The sequence below is a fragment of the Balaenoptera physalus genome (assembly GCF_965194825.1).
Source record: "Balaenoptera physalus genome assembly, chromosome: 14".
Classification (NCBI taxonomy): Eukaryota; Metazoa; Chordata; class Mammalia; order Artiodactyla; family Balaenopteridae; genus Balaenoptera; species Balaenoptera physalus.
In genome coordinates, this window is record NC_138893.1 from 36379658 (window position 1) to 36406669 (window position 27012).

Here is a 27012-nt window from a genome sequence, read left to right on the forward strand (position 1 = left end):
AGTGTGTATTATTTGCTTCAGTCCTCTTTCACTCATTATGTGTGTGGGATTTATCAATATTGTTGCATGTAGTTATAGTTCGTTTGTTTGCATTGCTGAGTAGTATTCCACTGTATGAACATACCAAAAAATATTTAAGCTAATATAGTGGAGATCAGGGGTCAGCAGACTTTTTCTGTAGATGGCAGAGATAAGTATTTTAGGCTTTGTGGGCCATATGATTTTTGTAAACCAGAGTATTAAAAATGCATTTTCCTAAAGTTGGTGAGCCACTGCCAAAGAGTCCCCGGTTGGGGTGACCCTCTGTGAGATGGACATTCAGGATGGCCTGAGGAACTACAACTTCTAGTCAGAATTTCACTATTCACCTAACACTGCCATTAGGTAGATCAGCCTTACTTCTGTTTTTTTAAAAAATTAAATTAAAAAATAAACATATGCTCACAGAAGAAAAAAAGCATATGGAATAAAAAGTACAATTACCTGTTCCTTCTAACTCATTATTTCTCAATCTTTATTTCATTATACTCCCCAAAGGAGTCTTTTTAGACATTTTTTCCCCTAATCACTTCCCCTCCCCATGAAATTTTAATACCGCAGATACACTCTGCATCTTTTTGTGTACTGTGATCCTTTGGAGAGCTACAAGCCGTTGTCATATCTAATATTTTTTTCCTCTTTGAGGGTGACCCGTTGATAATGCATGTTCTAACCCCATTTCCATTTCTCAAAGTTATCTACTGTTAACCTTTTGTTGTATTTCCTTCTGGAAATTGTGTTTGTATGTACATATATATTTGTCATTAATATATATTATAGAATTCATACCAGTACATATAGAGTTAAACCTTTAAAAATTGATTGCATAATGTTCCATGTATGGGTCTCCCACAGTGTAGTTAATGTCCTCTGGAAAACAAACTTCTGTATTTCTACTTTTTTTTTTATTAAAAATAATGCTTCTGGCAATAGAGAAGAGTTGGAGACATCAGTATGAACTCATGTTTAGCTTAATATAGATACCGATGGTTACATATAGAAATATTTACAGATGTGTATATATGTATTGGGTTAGTATACAGACATTTATTTCCTTGCTCTTTCAGCTGAGAGCCTAGGTGTACCAGTAACAGTGAGCACATCTAGCTCCAGAACATGGCTTGTAATACCATTCTCCAGTAAAAGGAACAGGGCTCCTGGGAGAAATGACTGATTCTAGGGCTGGAGTGACTGGGGCAGGATATATACAAGATGAGCCTGGAGTATCTTGTAGTTACTAGAAAGTAAGGAAGTGCTCAAAAAAATGAGCCCACAGTGATGGGGATATGTCAAAGAGATATAAGAACCAACTGAAAGAACTTCCAGTGGCCAAAGATGGAACAATTTGAACAACAAAATACTGGATTATAACCCAAAGTATAAAATAAATATTCATGAGTCCATACTGATATAAATAAATGAGAAGAGACACATCTTCCATGCAGAACAGTTCCAAATAATTTATGTATCCTCCCGCTCCGAGGGCCGTGGAGCATAATGCCCTGCTCTGTAAGTGTGGGGTGTGCGTAGTGACTGCCTTCCAAAGGGGGGTAAATAGGAACTTCAAAGTGGAGAAACCTGGCAGACATTACCTCAGTTAGGTCATCTAGGTCAACTTCAATAGTGATTTAAGTCATGTTGATAGTGTGTACCTTTGATGTGAGATGATGAAAATGGCACTCCACCTCTGTGGTCCTCCCCTAAAAACCTATAGCCCCAGTCTCATCATGAGGAAACCATCCCAGGTTGGGGAACATTTTACAAAATATCTGATCAGTGCTCCTCAAAGTTATCAAAAACAAGGAAAGTCTGAGAAACTTGTCACAGCCTAGAGATGTCTAAGGAGACATGACGACTAAATATAATGTGGTATCTGGATGGGATACTGGAACAAAAATAAAACATTAGGTAAAAACTAAGGAAATAAGATAATGTATGGACTTTAGTTTGTAATAATGTGTCAATATTGGTCCATTAATTGAAATAAATGTACCATACTAATGTAAGATGTTAATAATAGGAGAAACTGGGTGTAGGATATATGGGAGTTCTACTATGTGTGTAGTTTTGCTATGAATCTAAAGTTTATAAAACCAAAATTTATTCAAAACAGTAATGCTGCTTACATCCTTTGTACACATATATCTCTGTAAGTGCAGCTGTAGGAAAAATTCTCAGAAGTGTTAGATCCAAAATTGTTAGATCCAAAAAGTATGTATATTTTAAACTTTGTTGTGCTGTAGATTTTATTCTGTAGAGCTGTTAACACAGCCAAGCTTTGCTTTAAAATGTAGAAGGAACACTGCTTTTTTCTCTTCTTCCCATGTTGGTTAAGCTTTTTATTTCATTTATTTTTTATTGATGTGTCTAAGCATTGTAAACATTAAAACACGAGTTCTGAAATTTTTGTTTGGTGCAGTGAACAGTAATATATTAGGATCCTTTTAGTCACTTGATTCTATCTGAAATCCTGTATGGCACAAATCAGGGTATGATTCTGAGATTGAGATTATATATATATATATCAATATATATGTATGTATATATACATACACACATGTATATATATATATATATTTGTTTGTTTTAAATACGGCTTTGAGGAGCAGTTTTAGATTACAGAAAAATTGAGCAGAAGGTACAGAGAATTCCCTCATCTCCCCCCACCCCCCCGCCCCCGTTTTCCCTTATTATTATCATCTTGCATTAGTGTGGTACAGGTCTTAGAATTGATGAGCCAATATTGATACACTATTGTTAACTAAAGCCCATAGTTTACATTAGGGTTTATACTTTGTGTTGTACATTCCATGGGTTTTGACAGATGTATGACATGTACCCATCATTACATTATCAAACAGAATAGTTTCACTGCTCCAAAAATTTCCTCTGTTCTACCTGTTCATCCCTCTCACCTTACCCTGGAACTCCTGGCAACTACTGATCTTTTTACTGGCTCCGTAGTTTTGTTTTTTTCCATAATGTTATATAGTTGTAATTGTACAGAGTGTAGCATTTTTAGATTGGCTTCTTGCATGTAGCAATATGCATTTAGGCTTCCTACATGTCTTTTGTGCTTGACAGCTCATTTGTTTCTCTTTATCACTGAATAATACTCCATTGTATAGATGTACCATTGTTAGTTTATCCATTCACTTGTTGGTGCACATCACGGTTGCTTCCAAGTTTTGGCAGTTAGGAATAAAACTGCTATAAACATTCATGTAGTGGTTGGGTATGGGGGAAGGGAATAGTCCTGTGATAGGGTCTTGGTCTTTAAGTGAGCCTGTGCCCCAGAGCTGTGACTTTCACGAGTGCTTCTCAGTTCCAGTTTTCCCTGTCCGTGAGACAAGAAGGCTACAAGGTGCTGGAGTTGGTTATTACCTTGCCTTTAATCTGTTAGGCTCTAATAAAATAATTTCTCTTGAGGGAAGATCTTGTTATAAAGAACAGAATGCTCTGGGCATATTTCGTGATGGCTACTTTTCCCCTCCCCTGCCAGAAACAATAGGGAAATTTTCTCAGTATTCACTGTGAGGACCTGGTAGTACTCCTGGAGTTAAAACTCAAAAAAGTGTCGGGGCTTCTTAAGATCGGCCCACGCCTGGAGTTTTTAACTCTCAAACTTGTTGGAACTGAGCCTCTAGCAATTTGTTAATTACAGTTTAGATTTTTTTTCCTATCTTGGCACATGAGGGTGTTTCTGCACCTTGGCTTCTGCTCCAATAAGTTGTGATTCTCTGTATCTGTCTGAGTGTATCTCTAATTTTTGGAGTAGTGATTTGCCCTGTGACTTCAGTCCTGTCCTGGATCCAAGAAGAGTTGTTGATTTTCAGTTTGTTCAGCTTTTTTTGTTGTTGTGAGGACCAGAGTGTCGGCTTACAAGCTCCTTACATGCCAGACCAGAAACCAGACTTATATACGTATTTTAAAGTTCTCAGTTTCCTTCCTTTCTGTTGGTTACCTTGAAGTCATTAATATAGTTTGTTGAGATTACTTCTTAAGCATCATTAAATCATTAACACTGTACTGTATGTTCTATCAGGTAAAGAGTGAATTTCAGGTTTGCTATAATTTCTTTTTAGATGTGAAATCTCTCACCTTTGTTTTTTGATCAGGTTTTCCAGCAGTGTTTCCCTGGCTTTTCTAATGCTTTAATTAACAACTGAGGTATAAACGACTTCTCTTTCTATTCTGGCTTTAAGAGCAGGACCTATTGGGATGTGTGCAGAAGTGAATAATGTCCTAATTGAACATTATCTGTTATGACTTATGTCCTCATACCCCATTAGTAAGAGATGTTTCAAGGCTCCATGAGCCTCAAAGATGTAAACTCAGTGGATGAGAATATACATTAGAAGACCTCATGAGGCAGTGTTTTTCTGGTTATATTTGATGGCTATTTAAAGCTTCATTTTTATTAAGTATCTTGTTGTAACATACGATTTAAGAGGCCCTTTTAATATGGGGAGGAAAGTATGTGCTCTTTCATGATTTGTTCATGTGAAGACCTAGATCCATTCTTCCTCCTTCCTGAATTTAACACCCATTTATCAAGTGCCTACTATATGTCAGGCACTGTGCTAGAAGAGGGCGTCTGGATGCATAAAGACATAGTCTTCAACCTAGAGGGTCATTTCTGGTCTAGTGCTTTAGCACACTGCACACAGTAGTGCTCATAAATGTTTTTTACATGGATGGCCTTTAGGATCAGTAGACTGGTTCTGCTTCCACCATTCCTTACTGTGGGATCTGACTTTTCTATGCATTTGTGTCTTCACTTTTAAAGGGGAGATGTTAATATTTGGCTTAATTGCTCTACATCACAGATTTATATGAACCACTCATTCATTCAACATAGGCATAGACTCTGTGCTTTGTATTCTGCTGAGTGTAAGGTATATAGCAAGGAATTGAGTGGGAGAAAAGACAAGAAAACAGACCTGTGTTCAGACAACTTATAATGTTGCATGTAGATGCTCCAAAAGAGATCTATGAACAGTGTATTTTGGTAGTATATTAGAAATATAAATGCTGATTTTTGCCCCTGTTATATGGGGAGAGTTTCTTAGAAGAAATGACAGTTGAACTGCATTGAAAAGGAGGAGGTGGGGAAGGTGGGGAAGGGAAGACCTTGCAGGCAGAGGGGAAAATATTTGTAAAGACACTTGGGTATGAAAGGTCTTAGAGGGTTTAAGGAAGCATTGGGACTTTGGGTGTGATGGAGTGAGTGTGGTCTCTGATTGGGGAGAGGAGAGGAGAGTGGGGTTCCCAGGTTGTGAAGCTAACATCTTTGGTGGCTTTTAAACAAGAGAATGAAATACCAGGTTTCTTTGTTACAATGCTAACTAGTATCTACCTTGTAAAGAATGAACTTGGCATAGAGGGAAGCTAGAGTCTAGATGAGAGGGTTTTGCTATTATTGAGGGTCAGAAATAGGGCAGAGATACTGGCAATAGAGGAAGGGCAGATTGGAGAGACATTTTGAGATCTGAGCAGTTGATGATCCTTTGGTGGTGGGGGAAAGTGGGGAATCAAGGGTGATCCTGAGGTACTAGCTTGAGAACTAGGTAGATGATGGTGCTGTATACAGGAAGTAAGAGGTTTGGGTGAAATGGAATTGATGAGCTCACTTTCTAACATGTTGAGTTTGAGGTGCTTGTAAGGTATGTGGACAGAGATGTCCAGAACTGTACTGTTCAGTAGAACTTTCAGCTGTGATGGAAGTGTTCTGTGTCCACTGTCCACAGTGGTAGCCACTAGCCACATGTAGCTATTGAGCACTTGAAATGTGGTCAGAGCAGCTGAAGAGCTGAATTTTAAATGTTATTTAATTTTAATTAATGTAAGTGTAAGTAGCCACATGTGGCTAGTGGCTACCATATTTGACAGTGCAGGTCTAGATGGTGTTGGTTGGAAATACTGATCTGGAGCTAATGCTAGGGTAGGGTGGTTAGGCTTCCTGGGTCTGAGAGGTCTCCAGGGGCACGGGACTCTAAAATGCTGAAACTGGAGAAGGCCCAGGCAAGCTGATTGTTGCTCACCCTAGCCAGAGCTGTTATTGGCCTGTAATTCTGAACTTTAGTTGTCAGGTTTCTCAAACAACTAAGTCTACTCAGCTGCTTCCTGGGATGGCTACGTCATGGTTTGCAGCTTGTAAAGAAAATTCTCTTTCTTGGCATTAGCGGGTTAGAATATAGAACCAGCATGATTCTTAAAGCACATGCTTTGCCTGATATTCTCCTTGTTTTCTCCACATTTTCCTTTTTCTTCCATTCTATACTCCTATGTAGTGAGTCCCCTCTTTGGCTGCACATTAAAATCACCTGGGGTGCTTAGCTCTTACAGAAATACGGATGTCCAAGGTCCACCTAGTTAAATCAGAATCTTGGGTTGGGGGTGAGTGGAGAGGAGGCTTGAGAGCTGTAGGATTTAAAAGCTCCCCTGGTGATTCGAATGTGCAGCCAGGATTGAAAAGTACAGCTTCAGACATGCTTCCACTTCTTTGCCACCTTCTTTTTTTACTACAACGAACTACAGTTGATCTTTAACCCCCCTCTCTCCTCCTTTTCTTTGGTGAAAGGTACTAGTACTTAGGATTTCAGAGATTTTCTGCTCTGCCATCTTTCAGGCCATGTATCACTGAAGTAAGCCTGAGACCGAAGGCATTAGGGAGCAGCCTCATCTCTTGTCATACTCACAGATTTGACGTACCGTGCTGTATCAGTAATGATAAGCTTTAACATGTATTCAACATTTAATATGCCTAAGCACTCTTGTTGCATGTTAGCTCACCTACTCTTTTTTTTTTAATTTTTATTTATTTATTTATTTATTTATGGCTGTGTTGGGTCTTCATTTCTGTGCGAGGGCTTTCTCTAGTTGCGGCAAGCGGGGGCCACTCTTCATCGCGGTGCGCGGGCCTCTCACTATCGCGGCCTCTCTTGCTGCGGAGCACAGGCTCCAGGCGCGCAGGCTCAGTAATTGTGGCTCACGGGCCCAGCTGCTCCGCGGCATGTGGGATATTCCCAGTCCAGGGCTCGAACCCGTGTCCCCTGCATTGGCAGGCAGATTCTCAACCACTGCGCCACCAGGGAATCCCCTCACCTACTCTTCATAAGAACACTATGAGAGATGTACAGTTATTATTCCTATTTTCCAGATGACGAATCTGAGATGCAGAGAGTAAGCAGTTTGCCCAAGGTACCTGGCTAAGTTAAGTGCTTGGGCTGCACTTTTAAATTGCTGTGCTGTGTGACTTTACAGTATAGTGAAATATGCTGTATCTGTAAATGCAAGGGATGAAGTTTCCCAAGCTGCAGATATCTTTCACATGACAGAGAATTGGTCAAAATCATTTCTTCTTTTTTTATTGAGTAATTCAAAATTTGGAGGATCTCTCTCATCAAATCACTTGAGTTGCACAGCTCATGTTAAAAATTTTTGAAACTGTGAGCCAGTTGTGAAACAATAAGGCTTTCTCTGTGACCCTTTGGCATTGCCAAAAAAGAAGTAGCTGAATAACATAGGTCATTATAGTTTTTACCAGTTTTGCTAAAGATGCGGTTACACATGTTTTCACTATGGTATATGTGTATGTGAATATTGTTTAGGGCAGTAAGCTTGGTTTTTTTAAATTCAAAGAAATAAAAATATAAGTAAATATTTTTCGTTTATGCCCAATTCCCCAACTGTCCCTTCCCACTACCAAATGGTTGAATTCTTCCCATACTTTTCCTCTCCTTTCCCTGTACTTGGTTTCATTTTTTTTTTTTTTTTTTAAGTTGCTTACAGTCACGGAAAGCATATTTTCTGTGGTTTCCATTAAGATATGATAGGTAAAGGATTCATAATTAATGCTTTTCATAAAGACCCAGTAATTGGGAGTCTACAGTGTTTCGCCTGGATTCTGTTGGCATTATAATGGAAGAACAGTATCGGTATTTTTAAAAAGGCCTTCGTAGCCGTTATCTGATGCTTTAAATAGAAAAAAAAATTTCTTACTGTCTTTTTTTTTGTATGTCTGTAAAGTAGGTTATCAGGAATAGAGTGGTAAATCAATTTTGATTTTTCAACTTTATCTAAAGATACTTTTAAATGTCAAGTAAACTAAAGCAAAGTCTCTCAATAAAATATTTAGTTTTTGAAACAATATTAGATATAGTAATAAGATTTGGGACCATGACCATAGACTACCTAATGATGTAAGTGCGTATTTTTAGAATCTCTTAGTTCATGTTTCTTTTTGTTAGAAAAAGGAGGGGGAGGGACATTTTATTGAATTTTCAGAACTGAGGACAATTTAGTTCATACTCATTGGTTGGGGGTTTGTCTGATGGAGGCTGATAAGGAGCTGGTGTGCAGAGGGCTTCATTTTGTGATCAATCAAATCTTTTCTGTTGAAACTAATTATTTTTAAAAGGGCTGTATCTTTATATGTATACATTTAGCTATCTTATGGCTATCTAATTTTCAAAGATTCTTTTTTCAGTGTGGCTTCAATAAAATGTCCATTAATTCTTATTTAGATGGTTATGAAGTGCTGATAAAACTTCGGGCCATTGATGGTATAGTCTCATAAATATTTGTTTATTTGAATTGGATTTTAAGAGTTCAGTCCGGTCATCATAGTAACTATTCTAAACCCTTCAGATCACTGTTGAAAGGAACAGCGTATACTTTGCCATCTGAATTGTTTTGGTGGTATTCTCTGCTCCAGTGGTTAGAATCACATACACTTTAGAATTAATGACCAGATTATCTGGAATGTTCTTAAAACCACTGGTTTCACATTTTTAATTAATATCTTCAGGTTCTTCATAGAAATAGGAAGCTCTGTTTGTCTTTTTTATTTCTAAAGAAAAACTTAGCTTTTTGTAGATAAATCCCAATGAAATTTTTTAAAAGTAAAAGTATAAAAATCCAAACTTGATTATTGCCTGGCTCTCTGGTGCCAGTCAAAATGCTGGTCAGGGAGTGGGCAGTGGTTCTGCTGGGTCCACCTTAGACATTCTGTTCCATCATTAGTCCTAAATCAGTCTCTTTCTTCCCACAATACACTCTAAATGGCACATTCTCAACTGTGAGGCTATCTAAAAATGGTGCTTTGGCTAAGAGATGAATGTGGGAGTTCAGCTTGCTTTTCTGGCAGTGGAGGATTTTAAGTAGAAAACTGCTGCTTTTCCCACATAGCTGGAAATAGTTCCAGACAATTCACATATTTTTCTAATTTAGTGAAATGAATCTGGCTGGGATCTGGTCATGGCTTGGTGGTTGATGATCTTGCAGTGCCTGACAATAGTTGTTCTTAGCTGAATGCTCATAGCAGAAACTTTCCCCTGTGGATAAAGCAGATATGTGACATTGAGTTTATTTTCTGGAGGCCAATCTTAAATAAACCTGTGATTACAGCACCACAGAATAATGTTGCTGGAAGGAACTTCAGGGACACCAAACCGTCTCCTTTCACAAGTGCTGAACAGCAAAGATGAGAAGTGACTTGTCATAGGCACTTATGGCTCATAGGTCTTCCTAATAACCCAGGAGAACTGAAATTCGGCTCCGTGGGCTCACATCTGCTCTGGTCTCTTCTTCTTCCTTATTCTTAAAAGCAGGAGCCCTTCTTCTGTGGCCTCTTCTCCACTCCACCCAGAACCTTATAAATAGACAATAGGGGTTAGTTGGGTTCCCAGGTTTTCCCATAGTAAACTTTTGATAGCATTATAACATTGCTTTCCTTTTTTTCTTTTAGCAATAGGTGAATATGAAGACCTCAGAGCAGAGAACCAGAAGACAAAGGAGAAGGTTTGTACTTTACCCTTTCTTTCCTCTCTTACATGTGTAAAAGCCTAGACAGCATGGTGCATTGTTCTGCCACCAATTTCAGTTAAATGCGAATGAGAGTTGTTTTTTTAATTTCTTTTCTCCTGCATGTGTGGTTCAGGCTAATATCAACTCCAGGCTCCAGATGGTAAAGAATAGCAGGCATGCCACAGTGGGCGCTGCTCTGGGAGATTAACTACACGGCTAAATGTGCAGCAAGGCACCAAGCCAAGCAACTCAAGCCCCCAAGAATTGTACTTTTTCCAGCGGTCAGATTTGGGATTCTAGTGATGGAATTGAAGGCCTGAGACATTTACCTTTTGGGTTGAGACATATTAGGTCTGGAGAGAACTCTTTGGAATTAGTCATTGGTGTTTAGCTCAAATGCTTCCATAAACCCTTTGTATGTTTGCTTCCTCTAAGTATATGAATAATCTACTGGAAGTTGAAAAACACCCAATGTGAAGATGGTGAAGTGTGGTGAATATTTTCCTGGGCTCTGGGAGTTTTATTTTTTAACGGTTAAATAATTAAATTCTACTTACCTTTATGTCTCTGGACATATCCATTTAAGATTCATGAATGTTTTTTTAACATATATCTTTTTTTCCCTATAAGTTTAGGGAAGGGACATACAGAAGGGAAGGCTAAAAAAAGTAGAGGGACTGAGTAGAAAATGAAAAGGAGAGAGAGGGGGAACTGTCCATTATTGTTATTTAGATATAAATGAAATTTATTTTAAAAATTTAAAATTTCTATTTTTAGAAATTTGTTTGATAGACCAAATATTTCAAAGCATAACATCCGTGGTGGAAAATTAATAAGACAGGTCCTTCGTGGTTATTAAAGAAGGTACTCATCATTGCAGTAAATTATGCAACCTTGTCCTTAAAATTTCAGAGTAAGAGCTGTAATGAAAATTGGCAGTGAGCTAAATATTTGTAAAACTTGTGGCATGTTTGTGGGTATTTATTGAACTCTTAAGAATCATATTTAACTTTTTTACTCATATTAATTTGCCACCTATATAGATGTTGGTGTGGTGGTATTAATGGTAAGTCCTCTAGTTCAAAGCACATTATAATAGATTTTTAGATCGTTATTTTTCACCCACGTTTCATGCTTCTTTGCTCATTTGTAAATAAATCTTTGGTTTATTTTTGAAATAAAAATTTTATTTAAAAATTTATTTATATTTGAAATTTTAAGTATCTTCCCTTCCTTTCACTAGGCAATTCAGGGAATGGTAGGTGGGGTGATGAGAATATCTGTGATAGAAGGTGGCTGGTACATGCGTCTCTAATATGGTAAGGAGGTCACAGAAAACAGTTTGACAAGATTTCTAATTCTAACATCATAACCACACAAAATCACAGATGTCCCGAGGATGCCAACAGGTGGGGAGTATATGCTTAGATCCTGGGTCCCTGATGTCCTGTAATTTTAAAGCAAAGCTAATGGGTGAAGCTTATGCCAGATAGCTTGAGCCTTTTTCCCTAAGATACCCAACCATCTTCCAGCTCTAGGAGAAGGAGCCAAGACGTTATCAGTCAATTGAGTCTCTTCCATATATGTTCCTGGTCCAAGGGGGGAAGAGCAAAACAAGTTGGAAGGGTTAATTCAGGAGAACTCTTTGATTTAACCTGGAAGATAGCAGGGGGGAAAGCAAACAAGTGTCTTCATTTGATGAAGAAAGAAGGATATAGAAGAACGTGAATAACATAAGAGGAAAAAGAATAAATTTTTTGTTTTTTCTTATCCTTCTTTAATCCTTGCTTACTTGTAGACCTAGCATTGCCCTAAAAATAGTAGATGTTCTATAAACATCCGTTATTAGTGATGATGATGGTTGTTTAACTGCGAGCCACTTTCTGCAGTGAGTTTTTATGCGAACCATCTGTTATACAAGTGAATTGTAGGTAAGATGCATTTGGCAAAAGAAGGATTAAAAATTACCTTAGCCCATTACCTGTTTACATGTTTCTCTACACAGAGTATGTCCTGATACTTTTGTAACATCTGTATTGACCTGCTTCTGTACTTACTCTTTAAAAATAACTATTAACAGAAATGGGAAGAAAAGAAATGAAAGCAATATGGAATGCTGTGTGGTTGGGTAAAACAAAATAGGATGGTTTTAAGTTTACCGCACTCTGTTTATCTTGTGTTAAAAGACTAGTAGGCTTATTACTGCAGATTTTTCCCCGAAAGGGGGGCTGTATTACAAAGGAGGGAAGCCTATAATAAAAGCCTTTTTAATACAGCACAGAATGAGTAAAAGCAGCTTTAGTTCTGGAGGTGGTAAATGGAGAACACCATTTTCTCTGGCAAAGCACTCTCTTGTGCCTGGCTGTGTCAGCTTTGTCCAGTCCACATCAGCAAATATTCATGGCCATTCTTACCTCGCGACCCCAAACGAGTTCAGTTAAATCAGTCAAGGATAGGAATCTAAAGTAAGAGTCTTTTGCCATAGTTAATTTGATGTGGGGAAATTTTGCAGAAGTGTAAGCGACTAGAAAAATAAATGGCAAGTTTTTTCCTTCTGTGTGTCCACATTAAGTCTAACCATCTTTGTTGTCAGGTCATGAACCTTATCAATGGGAAGAGACAGTGGGTGTGATCCCTTTGGGTAGATCTTTTAATGCCCTGTTTAGAATCTCCTCTGTTGAGACAAGTGGTAGGACATGAATTTCCTCAGAACAGGCAGTTGCTTAAGAGACTGTTTTTTTAAGAAGCTACTGTGGGTCATGTACATTCCCTTATCTCCCTAATCTGATGCTCCAACAACCCTGTGCCAGCTCTGTCTCATGGAAAACAGGACCTCAGGGCTTAACAGAGTCTGGATTCAGACAGGGTATTCTGACCAAAAATACTCATTTTGAAGCAGGTAAACCTAGGGGATCTAATTGACTTTTTCCACAAAGGTCTTGGTTTTATTCTTAATTTTTTATTGTTAGCCCATGAATTTTCCACAGCAAATTATCAGACTCAATACTTTTCTGGATCGTTTGTCTTCATCATCTATTGCTTTGTATTTAAAAACTGAAAGTTAAATATCAAATCAATCTTACATCAGAAAAATTCTCGCGTGCTTGTGCCTATGTGTGTGTGCGTGTGTGTGTGTGTGCGTGCGCACGCACGTGTGTATAGATTCTGACATAATGCATTCCAAGGGTAAGAGTAGGAGATTTGGGAGGGTGGGCCAATGTTTTAATGATCTTTTCCTTTGCAGTTCTCCCTTGTTAAGAACAATATAATGCTGATCATTTTGTGGTTTTTATCAGTGTCTTTGAGGATGGAATCAGGATCTGAGTTGATAAGGAAAACTTTTTGCTGAATGCCTTCTGAGTACTGGGATATAAAGAAAAATATACGAAGGTCCCACTCTAGAATAAAACTACTCTAATGAGGGACACAGGCAAGTTGACAAATAACTGTGATAAATTGTACATATAAGTGAACGCTTAGAGTTTGGTGGGATGGGAAGAGAACAAAAAGACAAGGTTCCTACTCAATTCCATGTGACTAACTCTTGTCTCTTAATTCTTGGCTTAAATGTCGCTTACTTTTTTTCACAGTCTTCTTTCTCTCACAAGCAGAATTGTCGCCTCTTTGTAATGAAACATCTGTATATTTCTTATGCACTTATCACATTTTAATAACCAAAATTCATTATCAAAATATTATATAGGGTACATGTAAGATGTCTGGGTTGGATTAAAGTGTAAAAGCTTCAGTTTTGTTTTTTTTTTAGACATCAAGATAGGTGGAGATTATGGAAAGGGTGCTACTTATTTTTTGCCTAGTTTCTAAATAGCATTATCAACAATATGTTAAAAAGTGAGAAAGCCTATCACATTGAAGTCAACAACCCTTCCAAATTATTTTTGGGGTAAAGAAAAATAGAGGACTGTATATTTTGAAGTCAACCAAATGAAGTTTTACTCTGCTTGTGAAGCAATCATCATATTTAAATGTGTTAGTCATGCTTCTACAATTGAAGGGCATTCTCTTATGAATCATTCAGGATCTTTGTCATAGTTGTTTGTGGTTTTTTTCCTACATGGGGGTGGGCAGAGCTTTTTTGAGCTTTTAATGGAATAGCTTTCACATTTCTCAGAGTGGTGGGGGCAGTGTGGAGTGTGCATAAAAAGAAGGAAATCTGTAGAATAGAAGAATGTCTGCCTTTGAACAGTAAGTATTTATGTTTAATTCTATGTTCCGAGATCGAGTTTTGAAATGAATAAATGTTTAAGTGGCTGATTAGAAGTCGTTTGGGTGAGCTACTGTAACACTGCATCAGGCGGTTCTGTCAGCTTGCCAGGAACAATGAATGAAAAGGGAATGAGACAGACACTTTCCAAGACTTAGGTTTCAAGAAGTAAGATAGATGATACTGTTTGCATCTTGGCTCAGTTGTCTATTGTTAAAATTTCTTCATCTTTTGTAAATTTCAGAGGTGAAGGTCCCAAAGTATTTTATTTTAAAAAAATCAGTAAAGAAGCCACTTTAAAGAGCAAGATACGCATCCATTATGCTGACTGTTCATGCATAATACATTCACATACATGCGGTTTCTTTAGAACAGAGTGGCAAGTGGTTGTGCCAGAGAAAAAGTAATTACTTAGCAGTTTGAAAGTGAAAATGAGTCTCTTATTAACAGCAATCTATCCAGAAACAAAGAGCAAGGATCTCTGTTCTGATGACATGTGTTTCCATCTAACACACAATACCTAGAATTTGGAGAATGCTGTAAGACAGCTTTAGGGGACAGCTACTACTTTATTGCCTGTGAAAATTGGAGGGAAAGAACTTTGAATTGGAAGAAAGAACACTACCAAAAGAGAAAGAGAGTGAAAAGAATTCCATTCTAGTGGGAATGATTTAATTTATTGTGTTCTTTAAGGATAAGCACAGCTGAGTTCTAGCCAAACTTACATAGGTGGAACAATAGAATTGTTGATTTTTACTAAAAATGATTTGATGGTCCTCAAACGGCATCACCAAATATTCTAAAGCAGGTAAATATGCACAATTCTGATGCTATGCCTGTTTAAACTTTTAAATATTGTAACTGGACATAAAAGGAATGAAGTTCAAGACAAATAAGTAAGAAATGGTGTGGGGTTGAGACCTTTTCAGACTTAATGTTGTAGCCTCTGCTGTGTGTTCCTGTAGTGCAGTACTTCTCTCATTATGGCAAGTGTTCTTATAAATTGCTTGTTTCATTGTTGGTCTTTCTTGGTTGATCATAAGTTTTGTGAGAGCACATTGCCGATTATGTTCCCCACTGTATTTTCTCTGCTTAACATAGCACCTGTATGAATAATTTGTTCAATACTTGGAGGAAGGAAATAAAGGCATTCAGTTATTACAGTAGATGCCTGCTTAGAAGTCTAATTCAGTCAACTGTACGGTAGTTGTCTTTGTGTAGATTGCCTACTCTGTTGTTGTCCTGTGTATGCAGTGCATGTGTGTATTTCTTGGGCTCCAAACTGGCCTTTCTGTAGGCTGGCAACTCTTTGTTGCATCTGTGCGTCATGGAGATAAAAATGAATGTTTATGTTAGTGGAAGTTAGACACAATTCAGAATATTGGGGGTTTTCTTGCATAAAATATACACACAGCAAAATATAAAGATATCTTAGTGCCTACAGTTATCTGTACTTCTGCTGAGCCCCGTTAAGCAGACATTTTAGTACAAACAGCAGTTGGATGATATGCGAGGCAGAAAGAACAGAGCTGCCCATTTTGGTCGGGGAGAGTCCCCTCTTACCAGTACACACTGGAAAGACTTTCCTCTGCAAATCAGTCTGCCAATGCTTTGAAATGCTGGTTTAGTTTCAGAAGCCAGGTATCTGCCTGGATGAGCCTCAAGGAAGAGTTCTGGAAAACAGCCAGGGCTTCTAATATGAAGAGCTTTCAAAACCAGCAAGGCTAACCTCCCGCCAATTCACCACTTCATGAAGAGCCAAAATAGAGACTCTAGAATTGATGTAATGTGATCCAACTTCCTTAAACCAGCCAGCACTTGTGCTGCTGGGTTCTCCCCCAGCCTTGAGCTACAGAGAATCGTTGAGCATCGTAATTAAGTGACGTGGGCCCAAGAACATCTGTTGCTATTGCAAAGTCTTCACAAGCAATTCTCACACAAAAAGAAGCGGTTTCTACAAATGATGCAGCTGCGTGAGCAGGAGAGAGGAAGGGGTAGGATGGGTGAGGGGCTTCTGTGGGATATAAAGATACAACATTCTTCCAAAAAGGCCTGGAATCTTTGCTACTTTCTCTCTGTTGGTAGATTGAGAGAAAGGTTACAAGATATTTTTCTGGGTTCATCTAAAATGATGAAATAAGTAGATGTTTGGATTTCTGCTTAGTAAACGGGTACGTCCTTCATATTTTGCTCAGCTCTGGTTTGGAATAAATAAGTTGCTTTTGCAGCATGTGTAAATCCCCGCTCCCCACAATACACACCCCTTTCAGTATCCATAGCAGATGGTAAATTCTGTGGCTGCCAGTTCTATCATAATATGGTTGCAGAAAATAGAAAGCAAAGCAACATGAAGACCTCTGATAGAACACAGCTGGTGTTGGGAGACTGCTTCTGAATCTGCTGGCGATGCCTATAGAGTTAGTGTGAACGCACATAGCTGGACTGTAGAAACTCGTTACATGAATGTTGGGATAAGACTGTGATGTTGAGACCTGTTATTAACCAAAGCATGTCTACCTGGGCCTTATGAGCGAAGAGCATGGGCCATGGGTGGGCAGACTGGCAGGGTGGTGGGGAAGTACAAGGGGAACAGGTACCACATTCTAGAAAATGAGAGGAGCATTCCTGAAACAGCTGGCTAGCATGCTCATGAAGTTAGGTGTTACACTGTCTGGTGGGGGAAGGATCTCATAAACTTATTTGAGAATCCAGGACTCTAGAGTGTTTAGAATTTTAAACACCAAAAGACAGTAAATACAGTTTACATGTTAAGTTGGGACTAGAAACTGTATTAGACAGAATTACTTTTTTACAGAAGTTAAATTGACACAAGAAAACTTTAATGAAAGGATATACCTTTTCCTTTAGAAAATGGTCCTGCCTGACCCCTCTTGTGGAGGGTCTAGGTCAGGATTTAGTAAATAGTTTTGCTACTTTAACACTGTGTACTCGTTTCATGTACTGTAGCCAGAATGGATTTACCCAAATGAACAGAGATAGGTTTTTAAAACTAAAACTTTTAGAAAGTTTCAGTTCTTGAGAGACTGACATACAAAACTGAACTGTTTTCTTAATTTTTTTTATTTTAAAAATATTTTAAAAGCATAGAAAAGGGCAGAGAATAATATAACAAATACACACCTCACAGAATTAGCTTATCTGTTTTGAAATTTAAAAAGAAAAAAGAATGCTACAGATAAAATTGAAGGTCCTCTGTGTCACCCAGCCCTAGACCCCTTCCCCTCCCTATCTTTTAAGAGACAACTACTGTTATGTATTTTATATGTATCCTTCTATTTCATGTTTTTATGTTTTTATACATACCATATGTATCGGGAAATATACAGATACAATATAAATATATAAAGTGTTTTTGTGTGCTTAAGGTATCATTTGATATATATTCTATAATTCCTTTTACTCAACCTTATGGTTTCTGAGGTTTATCTATGTTGATACATTCAACTTTAGTTCATTCATTTTCATTTATAGTGTATTATATGGATATACCATGATTTATTGTTACTATAAATGCAGAACATGTTTGTATAGATCACTTTGTACACATTGCTGGAGATTCTAGAATCTAGAAGTAGAATTGCTGAGTCATAGGGTATGTACAATTCCAATTTTGTTAGTTTATTTCCAAAAGTAGTTATGCTAGTTGACATTTCACCTGCAGTACGTGAGCGTGTCCTACATCTGATCCTAGACTTTTTCAGTTTTTGCCAGTCTATTAGATGAGAATATCTTACTATTTTAATTTGGGTTTTCCCAATTATCAGTGGCATCATAATTTTTTAGCCATTGACATTTGAAAATAAAAATATCCAAAGGTATGAAATCCCAAAAAACATATCCCAGATATGTTTTTCTGACATGGTAGGATTAAAATATAACTTTGTTCATATGGTCCTCTTATTATAGTATAATAGTATTCCCACACAATTAAAATTTTAATTATCATTCTAATAGCTAAAATCACTTTTTAAAGTTTTAGACATTTTTGATGAAGATCTTCCTAAAGTGTGTCTTACTTCCTATTTTGTGAAAATCGGGGTGAATTGAATTCAGTGCTCATAACGAATGTTAGGTTTTAAAAAAATTCATTAATACCTACAGAGCCAGTTTAGATGCTTGTTTCTGTACCTGATACCCTAAAAGATCCTCATGCTTTAATAAGTTATTTTTGCCTTCCCTCCTTTTAATTTGCTACCTTCTTCTATTCAGAATTCTAAGGATACATGGATGGTTTTTTTCTTGAGTTAGAGAGTGCATGGGACGTTGGGCAGCAGTTTGCCTCCAGGCAGTGGTCACTTCCAGTGTGCCCCCAGGGTTCTGGATAATTGAAACTGCGCAGTTTCAGGAATCTGACCTGCGGATGAGTGGGGTTTTTACTGTGTCAGCAAAATACCTACTTAAAAAGAGGCACAAATATTCTCTTAAAGAATGAATACATTTTAACTCAAGAATGTTAAATTGGTCTGTTACTGAAGAGATAATGAGCAGGAAGGTGACTCATTATCTTAGGAGGTCTGAGAAAATTGGCCAGATACAAGTGGTACAAATATCATGCTGGTGAGCAGTAACAAATACCATGTGGCCATTAATGCCTTTTTTTTCCTTCGTATATTTTTTTTCTTTTTAAAATTATTCTATTTTTCTTCTTTTTTATTGAACTATAGTTGACTTACAATATTGTGTTAATTTCATGTGTAGAGCAGAGTGATTCTGTTATATATGTGTGTGTATTCTTTTCCATTAGGTTATTACAAGATGTTGAATATAGTTCCCTGCGCTATACAGTAAATCCTTGTTGTTTATCTATTTTATATATAGTGATATGTATCTGTGAATCCCATCCTCCTAATTTATCTTCTCCCTCTCCCTTTTGGTAACCGTAAGTTTGTTTTCTATGTCTGTGTGTCTGTTTCTGTTTTGTAAATAAGTTCATTTGTATTATTTTTTAGATTCCACATATAAATGATGTCATATAATATATTTATCTCTGTCTGACTTACTTCACTTGGTATAGGAATCCCTAGGTCCATCCATATTGCTGCAAATGGCACTATTTCTTCTTTATGGCTGAGTGATATTCCATGGTATACATATCACATATCTTCTATATCCATTCATCTGTTGATGGACACTTAGGTTGCTTCCATGTCTTAGCTATTGTACATAGTGCTGCTATGAACATTGGGGTGCATGTATCCTTTTGAATTAGAGTTTTTGTCTTTTCTGGTTATATCATTAATGCTTTTTTAAGATTTTTATTTTTTGTTTTCTTTTCATAAAATTGTATATGTTTGCTCTTTCTTGTCTTTCCAAACTTACAATACAAACTTAACATTTCTGTTTTTTTCTCATTTCAGTGTGACAAAATTAGGCAAGAACGAGATGAAGCGGTTAAAAAACTGGAGGAATTTCAGAAAAGTATGTAAGCATTTCAATGGAATTGTTCTAACACATACAACTGTGCTTTGGGATTATGTGGGTAGACATGTACCCTGTGTTTAGTTGCTGATGTATTGGGCATCCAAGAAAGGAAGAATTGTCTTCCTATTTGCCCAAAAAGTGCTCTGGCATTACTGTGATTTTTAAAGAAATGGATTGAGCATTATTGTTTCATAAGTATGTTATTTATATATATATATATAAAACACAGTTTGTACTTGTTACAAAAAATTTTACTATACAGAACAGTTAAAAGAGAGCAAATTTGTTATCTTCACTCTTTGAGAAAGCCAAGAAAAGCCAACATTAGTATTTTATAGTCTTTCTTTCCTGATCTTTTATCTGTGGAATATATGTATCAACAAAAAATAGAGTCATGCTTTGCATTCAGTTTTATAGCCTACTCTTTTCAGTAAACAGTATATTACAGTCATCTTTGCATGTCAGTAGAGATATGTATTTCAGTTTTTAGTGTTGCCCATAGTATTCTATTATATGATAGTACCGTAATTTATTTAAACAATTCTTCAGTGATAGATGGATTATTTCTGGTTTTTAGTAAGTATCAATAATGCCGTGATAAGTGTTCTTATACATACGTATTTATAGTGGTCTGGTTGGTTCCTTAGGTTAATTTATGGAAAAGGAATTCTAGGTTTACAGAACTATACATTTTTAGGAGTTTGAATGGTTGAAATAGCCGTCTCACCAAGGAAAGTTATATTCCCACAAAAGCTTTAATAATCTTCTTAATTTTTGCTATGTTATTTTTTATGTGATGTAAATCTGTTATTACTTCATCCCCTAAAATAGAACATACCTGATCACATTCAGAAGGATCAGAAGGAAATAAGTCACGGGAAAGGGCCAGACCTTAGCAGGGAGAGTGACCCTCCCCCTTAGAAGCAGGGCCTTTGTCCATCCTTCTGCAGATGCCGTGTTAGTCAGGTTGTTTGATAATATCATAAAGCGTTGACTTGGTAACTACACCGCAAAGCATTTTATTCTTGTTGAAGGTAAAGCAGCTATAAAAATGCAGCATTATAGTGAACTTTCAATAGCCAGTTTATTTCAGGTATCTGGCTGTAACGAGGAAAACCAAAAGGGAATATTGTTGATAATACCTATCTTTGGTGGCCAATATGCTATGACAGAACTATTTTTTATCTGTGAATGTGTGGATTGTAGCTCTTCAGGACTTTCTCCTTCCCTAATGCAGGATTAATGGGACATTCTTACACTTGAACTGACACTGAGTTACAGCTTCAAGAGTTATACCATTGACATAGTTACCAGTTAATGTGTTTGAGTTAGTTATTGATATTGGATTGGCATACTATGTGCAGTGGGAATAGTTCGAATTATTATGGTTGGATTTATAAAATGTTTTGGTCCAGGTAGGTAGTAGGGATTTTATCTCTTTCATTATGCAGAAATGGAAGCAACTTCCTACCATATCAGCCTACCTGTAGAGTAACATGTAAACTTTGCTTTCATCTACCATTTCTCTTTTCCGTTTCTCTTCCTCTGATAGTTTTGATAGTTTTAAAAATTTACATTTTTCCTTATGAGCAACTCAGAGCTTGAAAGAATTCATCTTTATTGTTGTATTCATTCAATTTTTACCTTTACTACATCAGCCTAATTTAAGTTTGGATAGCAGGAAAACAGAGTATTAGCTCTTCACTCAGTCTCAAAAGAACTGAAAATGGAGACTAAGAAAACTTTAAATATTTGTTAAAAAATTGTGTCTGAGTTAAATGGTTCACGACTTTAGAACATAGCGTAGAATTTCAGATTTGGAAGGGAATGAGGCAGTTTTCACCAGTAAAAAGCACCATTTGGTGTGAATCCCAATAGCCCTGAGCAATTCCTTCATTAGTAAAAATGGAATAAATGACCCTACTTTATAGGCTGTTCGAGGATTAAATGAGATAATCCATGTAAAAAGTGCTGAACACAGTGCTTGGCACTATAGTAAGTGTTCAGTAAATACTAGTTGCTGCTACCACCATCTCATTTACTGCACCGTCCAGGGCTTGACTGCCCTTCAGTGTTAAGAGTTCATATGATTTACCTTTCATGAATTAGTTTCTGAACACCAGTCTCCACATTTGGACAGCTCCAGGGGAAGGTTTCTTTTGGTACTAAGTTGAAATCTGCCTTCCTGTAATGTTTACCTAGTTCTAGTTCTAGTTCTCCAGGTGTAGGAAGAGCAGCCGAATGAGGGTCAGGAAGAGCTTTGTTAGGCTGTTGGGATCAGCTCTTCCTAGCTTGGCATACTTTTCCTAGCTGGTTTTGCCCATATTTCCATGTGATTCTTGGCCCTCTGCCAGCTCTTCCTGAGCCTTTCTCCTGTCTTTCTGGACAGAGTGCACCACTGACTGCATAGTAAGGCCATGTTCCCTAGAAAGACAGATTTCTGTGAAAGTAGAAGTAAGTAAAGTTCTTTCATGTCTTTTAGGCCACAACATTAGATCCTTTGCTCTGTTTTAGCACCTACCAATTTTCCTGCATACCGGCTAGCTTTCATGGCTGTTTTCTCACTACATGAAAACCTTTCTAAGTAATCTGATATTGCACGAGAACTTATGGTATGTTTGCCACGTATACTTTAGAGATATCCTGCGTCTAAACATTGCTGAGAGTTGGCTGGATGGAGAGGAGTTTTGCTCAGGAAGCAGCATCATTGGTGGTGTCATTTTTAAATATGAGGAATTAGAAAAGAACATAGAAAATTGAAGTCATCTAGAAATAGCTTTAGCTGGCCTTTACCAGTTAGAACTCTATAATCTGGGATATGTTCCTTAACTTCTCTGGGCCTCAGTGTTCTCAAATACAAAATTGCTATGATAATACCTACTTCCTAAGATTGTTGTGAGGATTTACGAGAGGACACACGTAAAGGGTTTAGCACACGACAGACACATAGTTGGCCTGATAAACGGTGATAGTGGTTGTTTCCTAAGCAGTTCTGTACTACAGAGAACATTCCTGTAAAAAGGTATTCACACATGAACTTAGGCCTGAGGCATTTTTTTCAGTCATCAGACAAACACAAGTATGAATAACTGCTTGGTACATAGCATTGTGCTAGGTGCAAGAGAGTCAGCCATGAGTGAAGAAAGCCTCTGCGGATGCTCCGTTAGTAGAAGACAAAACAAGTTAAACGAACCCCAGTTCTCCTACAGAGTGATGTATTCTATGATGGCAAGTATGTAAAAATGTTTTGGAGTCATGGAACAGGAGAGACAGACTTTGCTAATTCAACTAGACTGATAGAAGCAATAATTGATATTCTTTTAGGGTATACTTCTGAGTTCCCAGAGTCATTAAGAAAAACTTTTATTATGGAAAGTGTCAAGCTTGTACAAAGTGAGAAAAAGTATAATGAACCCCCATGTACCCATCACATAGCTTCAGAAGTTGTCTTCCTCTATGCATCCATATACCTACTGTCACTGACCTCGGAGTTTTTGAAACTAACTCCAGTCACCATATCATTTTATCTGTAAAGATTTCAGTATGTATTTCTAAAGTACAAGGATTTTTTAAACATAAAAAATTATTACTGCAGTAATAGGGGTACTTTATTTAAAGTTCATCTTTTTTCTTTTTTAAACCTTTATGTCATCCAAATTATAGGTGTTTCAGGTACAGTGGTCATGGATTGTGGATATTATGAGTCAAGCCCGAATTCAGGGCCATAGGCAAATCATTAAATGAACAATTAAAGTTTTTAAAAATGTTTTTCCTTTGAAGGGTGTAAATAAATTTATATATTAAAAAAATTCCTGGGACTTCCTTGGCGGTCCAGTGGTTAAGACTCCACTCTTCCCACTGAAGGGGGCACGGGTTTGATGCCTGGTCCGGGAACTAAGATCCCACATGCCGCGCGATGTGGCCAAAAAAAAAAAAAAAAAAAGATATCTGTTTTGTGTCAGGTGACCTGACTTTTGGTTTGGGAAATTGGGTCATCCTTTTTAAAGATATAAATGCCCTTTGAAATATGTTCCTTTTGGATCTAGAAAGCTTATAAGTAGGTTTCTATGCTATCAGTTTAGCATTGGGATAATTTTTTAAACTGAAAATTAAAGCACAATTTAAAATTTCCACTTTTCCCTCTTATAGGAAGAAATAAAAACCCTACCTGATGGAGTATACCGTATCAGAACTGGAGAAAATGTGGGCTAGTGCTACCTAGCTAACTTTATCAAGTTAAATTAGAAGGCAACTTTTTACAAAATGTTGAGAAAATAAGTGTGTTTTTTTTTTTTTCCTCTCTTTGCTAGGCCTGAACCTTACTACTGTGGAATGATTTTTCTTACTCTTCCATGAGCAAGAATATTATTGAATAAAAAGTCAAATTCCTATGAAAAATGCAGAGTGTTTATGTTTTTGTTATGATAGTGGAAATACCAGATTGTGGTAAAGATGTCAAGTAGTTAAGGCTAAAATTCGAAGTAGTATTTGATGTTGTAAAAATTGTATAGGTTTCTTTTCTCTTTCCTTCACATTTTTGAAGAACCTACCTTGTAAACATAGTGATAAAATGCCAGGAATATTAGGATTTTAAGGAAATAATAGAGCCTATTATTTAAACTACAATATAAAAGGCAATTATATTGATGAAGAGCTACATGGGCTTTGTGTGTGTGAATAAACTTGGCCTGTGTTCAGCTTCTATTTGTTCTTCTGGCATAAACACATATTGTGTGTGATTCCAGTTTAATGGGGACCCGTTTGTATGCCAAGCAGCTGCATTTTAGGACCTATTGCGTGATTTCATAGCTCTCTGAAAATTGGTTCTATTCAGAACAAGAGATAGAAGAGGAAAAGGGGGGTGGTGTGGAGCGGGGTGGGGGGGAGAGCTTCAACACACAATCATTTCTTTTCAATTGGAGCCAGAAAGGTTGATGACAACATGACCATTGTGTTATAATGATAAGACCACTAAGGCATCTGTACCTCTCATCAAGGCTTTCACACAACAGCAGATACAATTTAATTCACTGCTCTGTCAGCAGTGCTGATACCATTATGCCGTCTGTCTCCACAGTTATAATCACTGTCCTCTGAGAAATGCAGTTGAAATGATCTTGAGCAGTCAAAGAAACTCTCAATTAAGGCTGCCACTTCCAATGTGTCAGATTGTGTCTTATGCACTTGGTACAATTTTCACTTCCAATCCTGTTTATTTACAATGTCTACCAGTAATTACGCTTAACGTGTCATTTAGTGAGGGGGCCCCTGCCAAGCCGATTGCTGGGTGCTGCTGTACCATTGAGTGGGAGTTTCTCGAAGTCAATGCCATCAGCAGCTTTTAGGCCCCGATGGGATGCAGTAGTAATGTTGATAATGCAAGTATCGTGCTCATCAAGTCATAATTAGATGCCACTCAAATGTGCCACTTGTAATAACAGTGTTGATTCATGTTTTTCTCGGTGACTGCAACTACTAATTAGTTAAGTGGTTTTTGGTTGGCCTGCATTTGCTGCAGATTATTATTACCCCTGAAAAAATGTCAAGGTTAGAGATGTTTCTGGCCATTTAGTGCTGCTTTATGAATTTGAATATTAACGTAATAAGAACTTCGGACAGACTTAGGAAGTAATACATTTTTGTATTTAATTTGGAGAGAAATTTTTTCCCCTGAGTTTAATCATAATTGCAGGTTAATTAAGCTTAAATGAAGCAAAAGTAATCTCTCTTTGTGTTATGTGAGCCCAGTGCTTTTTGCCTGACTTTGTTGGGTTTCACATTTGGGTGCCCTTAATTTTTCTTTTTTAAGCCAAACAAATGTCAGTAAGTATACATGTCTACAGTTAAGTTTGAAATTCTGAGCATTTTCTTTTAACTAGAAATATGGGTGAAAGGAGTTGGCATTTTTCTTACTTGATCTTCAAAGTATCATTCAAGTTCTAAATTATTTTGTACCTTTGAATCTCATTTATATAAACCAGCTAACAAAAAGTCTGAAAATTGCTATTTTTGAAACATTGGTTAAATATCAAGTAAAATTTTATTTTTCTTTTGATCTCCCTGACAGTCTGTGATGTAAGAAGCAATTTATTAGCATCTACTTTCATCATCACGTAGTACATAAATCTCGTTGCTATCCTTTTTTGCCCTGGAGTTTCTTAAATACTTTGTCAGTAGTAAAGACTACTATTGAAATACTTAACTTAGTTAAGCTGCCATGTTGTTATTCCAGATATGAGATCAATGTAAGATTTATTTTTAAACATTTCTCTTTAGCTAATTTTCCTTAGTAGACGCATGGGTTACATCCTGCTAAGAAAAGGAAATCATGTTTGCCCCTTTTAATGTAAGAGAGGTTCTTTTGTTTAAATTAACAGATATGTCTATGGTTATGTATACAGCTACATAGAAAAGAGACACTTAAAAAATCCTCAATAGCTTTCTCAAAATGTGTGTAATAGCGATAAAAGTTCTTCGTTGTCTTCTTTTTTCTTTCTACATTCATATATTAGCTAAGATTTAATCAGGGCAGCATCTTAAACACTTTTTTTTCATGATAGCTAAAGGTCTGGCTAGCTAAAGAATTGCAGTATTCTTAATCATGGGACAAGATGTGTGGGCTTCTGGAATAGCTGACTAATCTCTGAATGCTGAGACTTTTTCCCCCTCATTCCTAGTTTCTCACATGGTTATAGAGGAAGTGAATTTTATGCAGAACCATCTTGAAATAGAGAAGACTTGTCGAGAAAGTGCTGAAGCTTTGGCGACAAAGGTGAGACATTTCAAATAAAGAAATTCTACCTGAGCTTTTAAATTTCAACTTGCTTTTCCAAACAGTGGCCTCTGTCCTTTTCTGCTGTTCTGGTTCTCTAATCAGTTGTCTGCTCTGATGAGCCTTGTCAGAGGTCTTAGAATCCTGGAATATGATTATGTAAATATCTGTCTTAATGCAAAGATTATTTTGATTGTAAAAAAAAAAAAAAAAAGTATTTGTGTGTGTGTATTTCAGCATTTGTGGTTTTTGCCTGTGAAAATGGTCCCAGAGTGGTCTGTTGAACTTGACTTTCCAAATGTCTGTGCATTTGGTTAAAATGCTAACCAAGTTTAAAACTAACCTAGAGTGACATGAAAGACCAATGAGTGTTTCCTGTTTGAATCAGATGAAAAAGTCAGCCTCAGACCTTACATTTCAGGTGATTATTTTTGAAAGCAAAGTGAGGGCATGCTAAGGGTGACCTCCAGTGCTCCACTGATTGCTTCTAGCTGATGAATTTACCAAGTGTGTAATTTTCTATATTCTATCTCATCAGAAGTACATTATTATTATAGAATGTTTTTATCTCTGTCTTATGTATTTTGGGTTGGGTAAAATGCATCTGAACCACTTCGTCAGAAAATGGATTACAGCAATTTTCAGCCAAATTTCATTAGTGATGCTGGTTTTGTTTCTTTCGCCTCTCCCCCATCACCTACATCCAGATTATTTCTTTGGATGC

The 27012-nt window shown here is 37.1% G+C and overlaps 1 protein-coding gene and 1 long non-coding RNA gene across 11 annotated transcripts in view; both read left to right on the top strand.

Annotated features, from left to right (window-relative positions):
- The window catches only part of SHTN1 (shootin 1), a 102420-nt gene that overhangs the window by 5193 nt on the left and 70215 nt on the right, over positions 1-27012 (top strand). For 3 of the 10 annotated variants that reach the window (XM_082423415.1, XM_082423409.1, XM_082423411.1), the window contains 3 exons: positions 9791-9843; positions 19453-19513; positions 26194-26288. In XM_082423415.1, coding sequence (XP_082279541.1) covers positions 9791-9843; positions 19453-19513; positions 26194-26288 — 209 coding nt within the window. Of the gene's footprint in view, positions 1-9790; positions 9844-13349; positions 14056-19452; positions 19518-26193; positions 26289-27012 lie in introns of those variants that run through there. The other 7 variants (XM_082423412.1, XM_082423414.1, XM_082423413.1 and 4 more) reach the window with 5 other exon arrangements.
- On the top strand, positions 19526-24213 carry LOC309642216. Its single transcript, XR_014253049.1, has 2 exons — positions 19526-20473; positions 23666-24213. It is a non-coding gene; the product is annotated as an uncharacterized lncRNA (long non-coding RNA).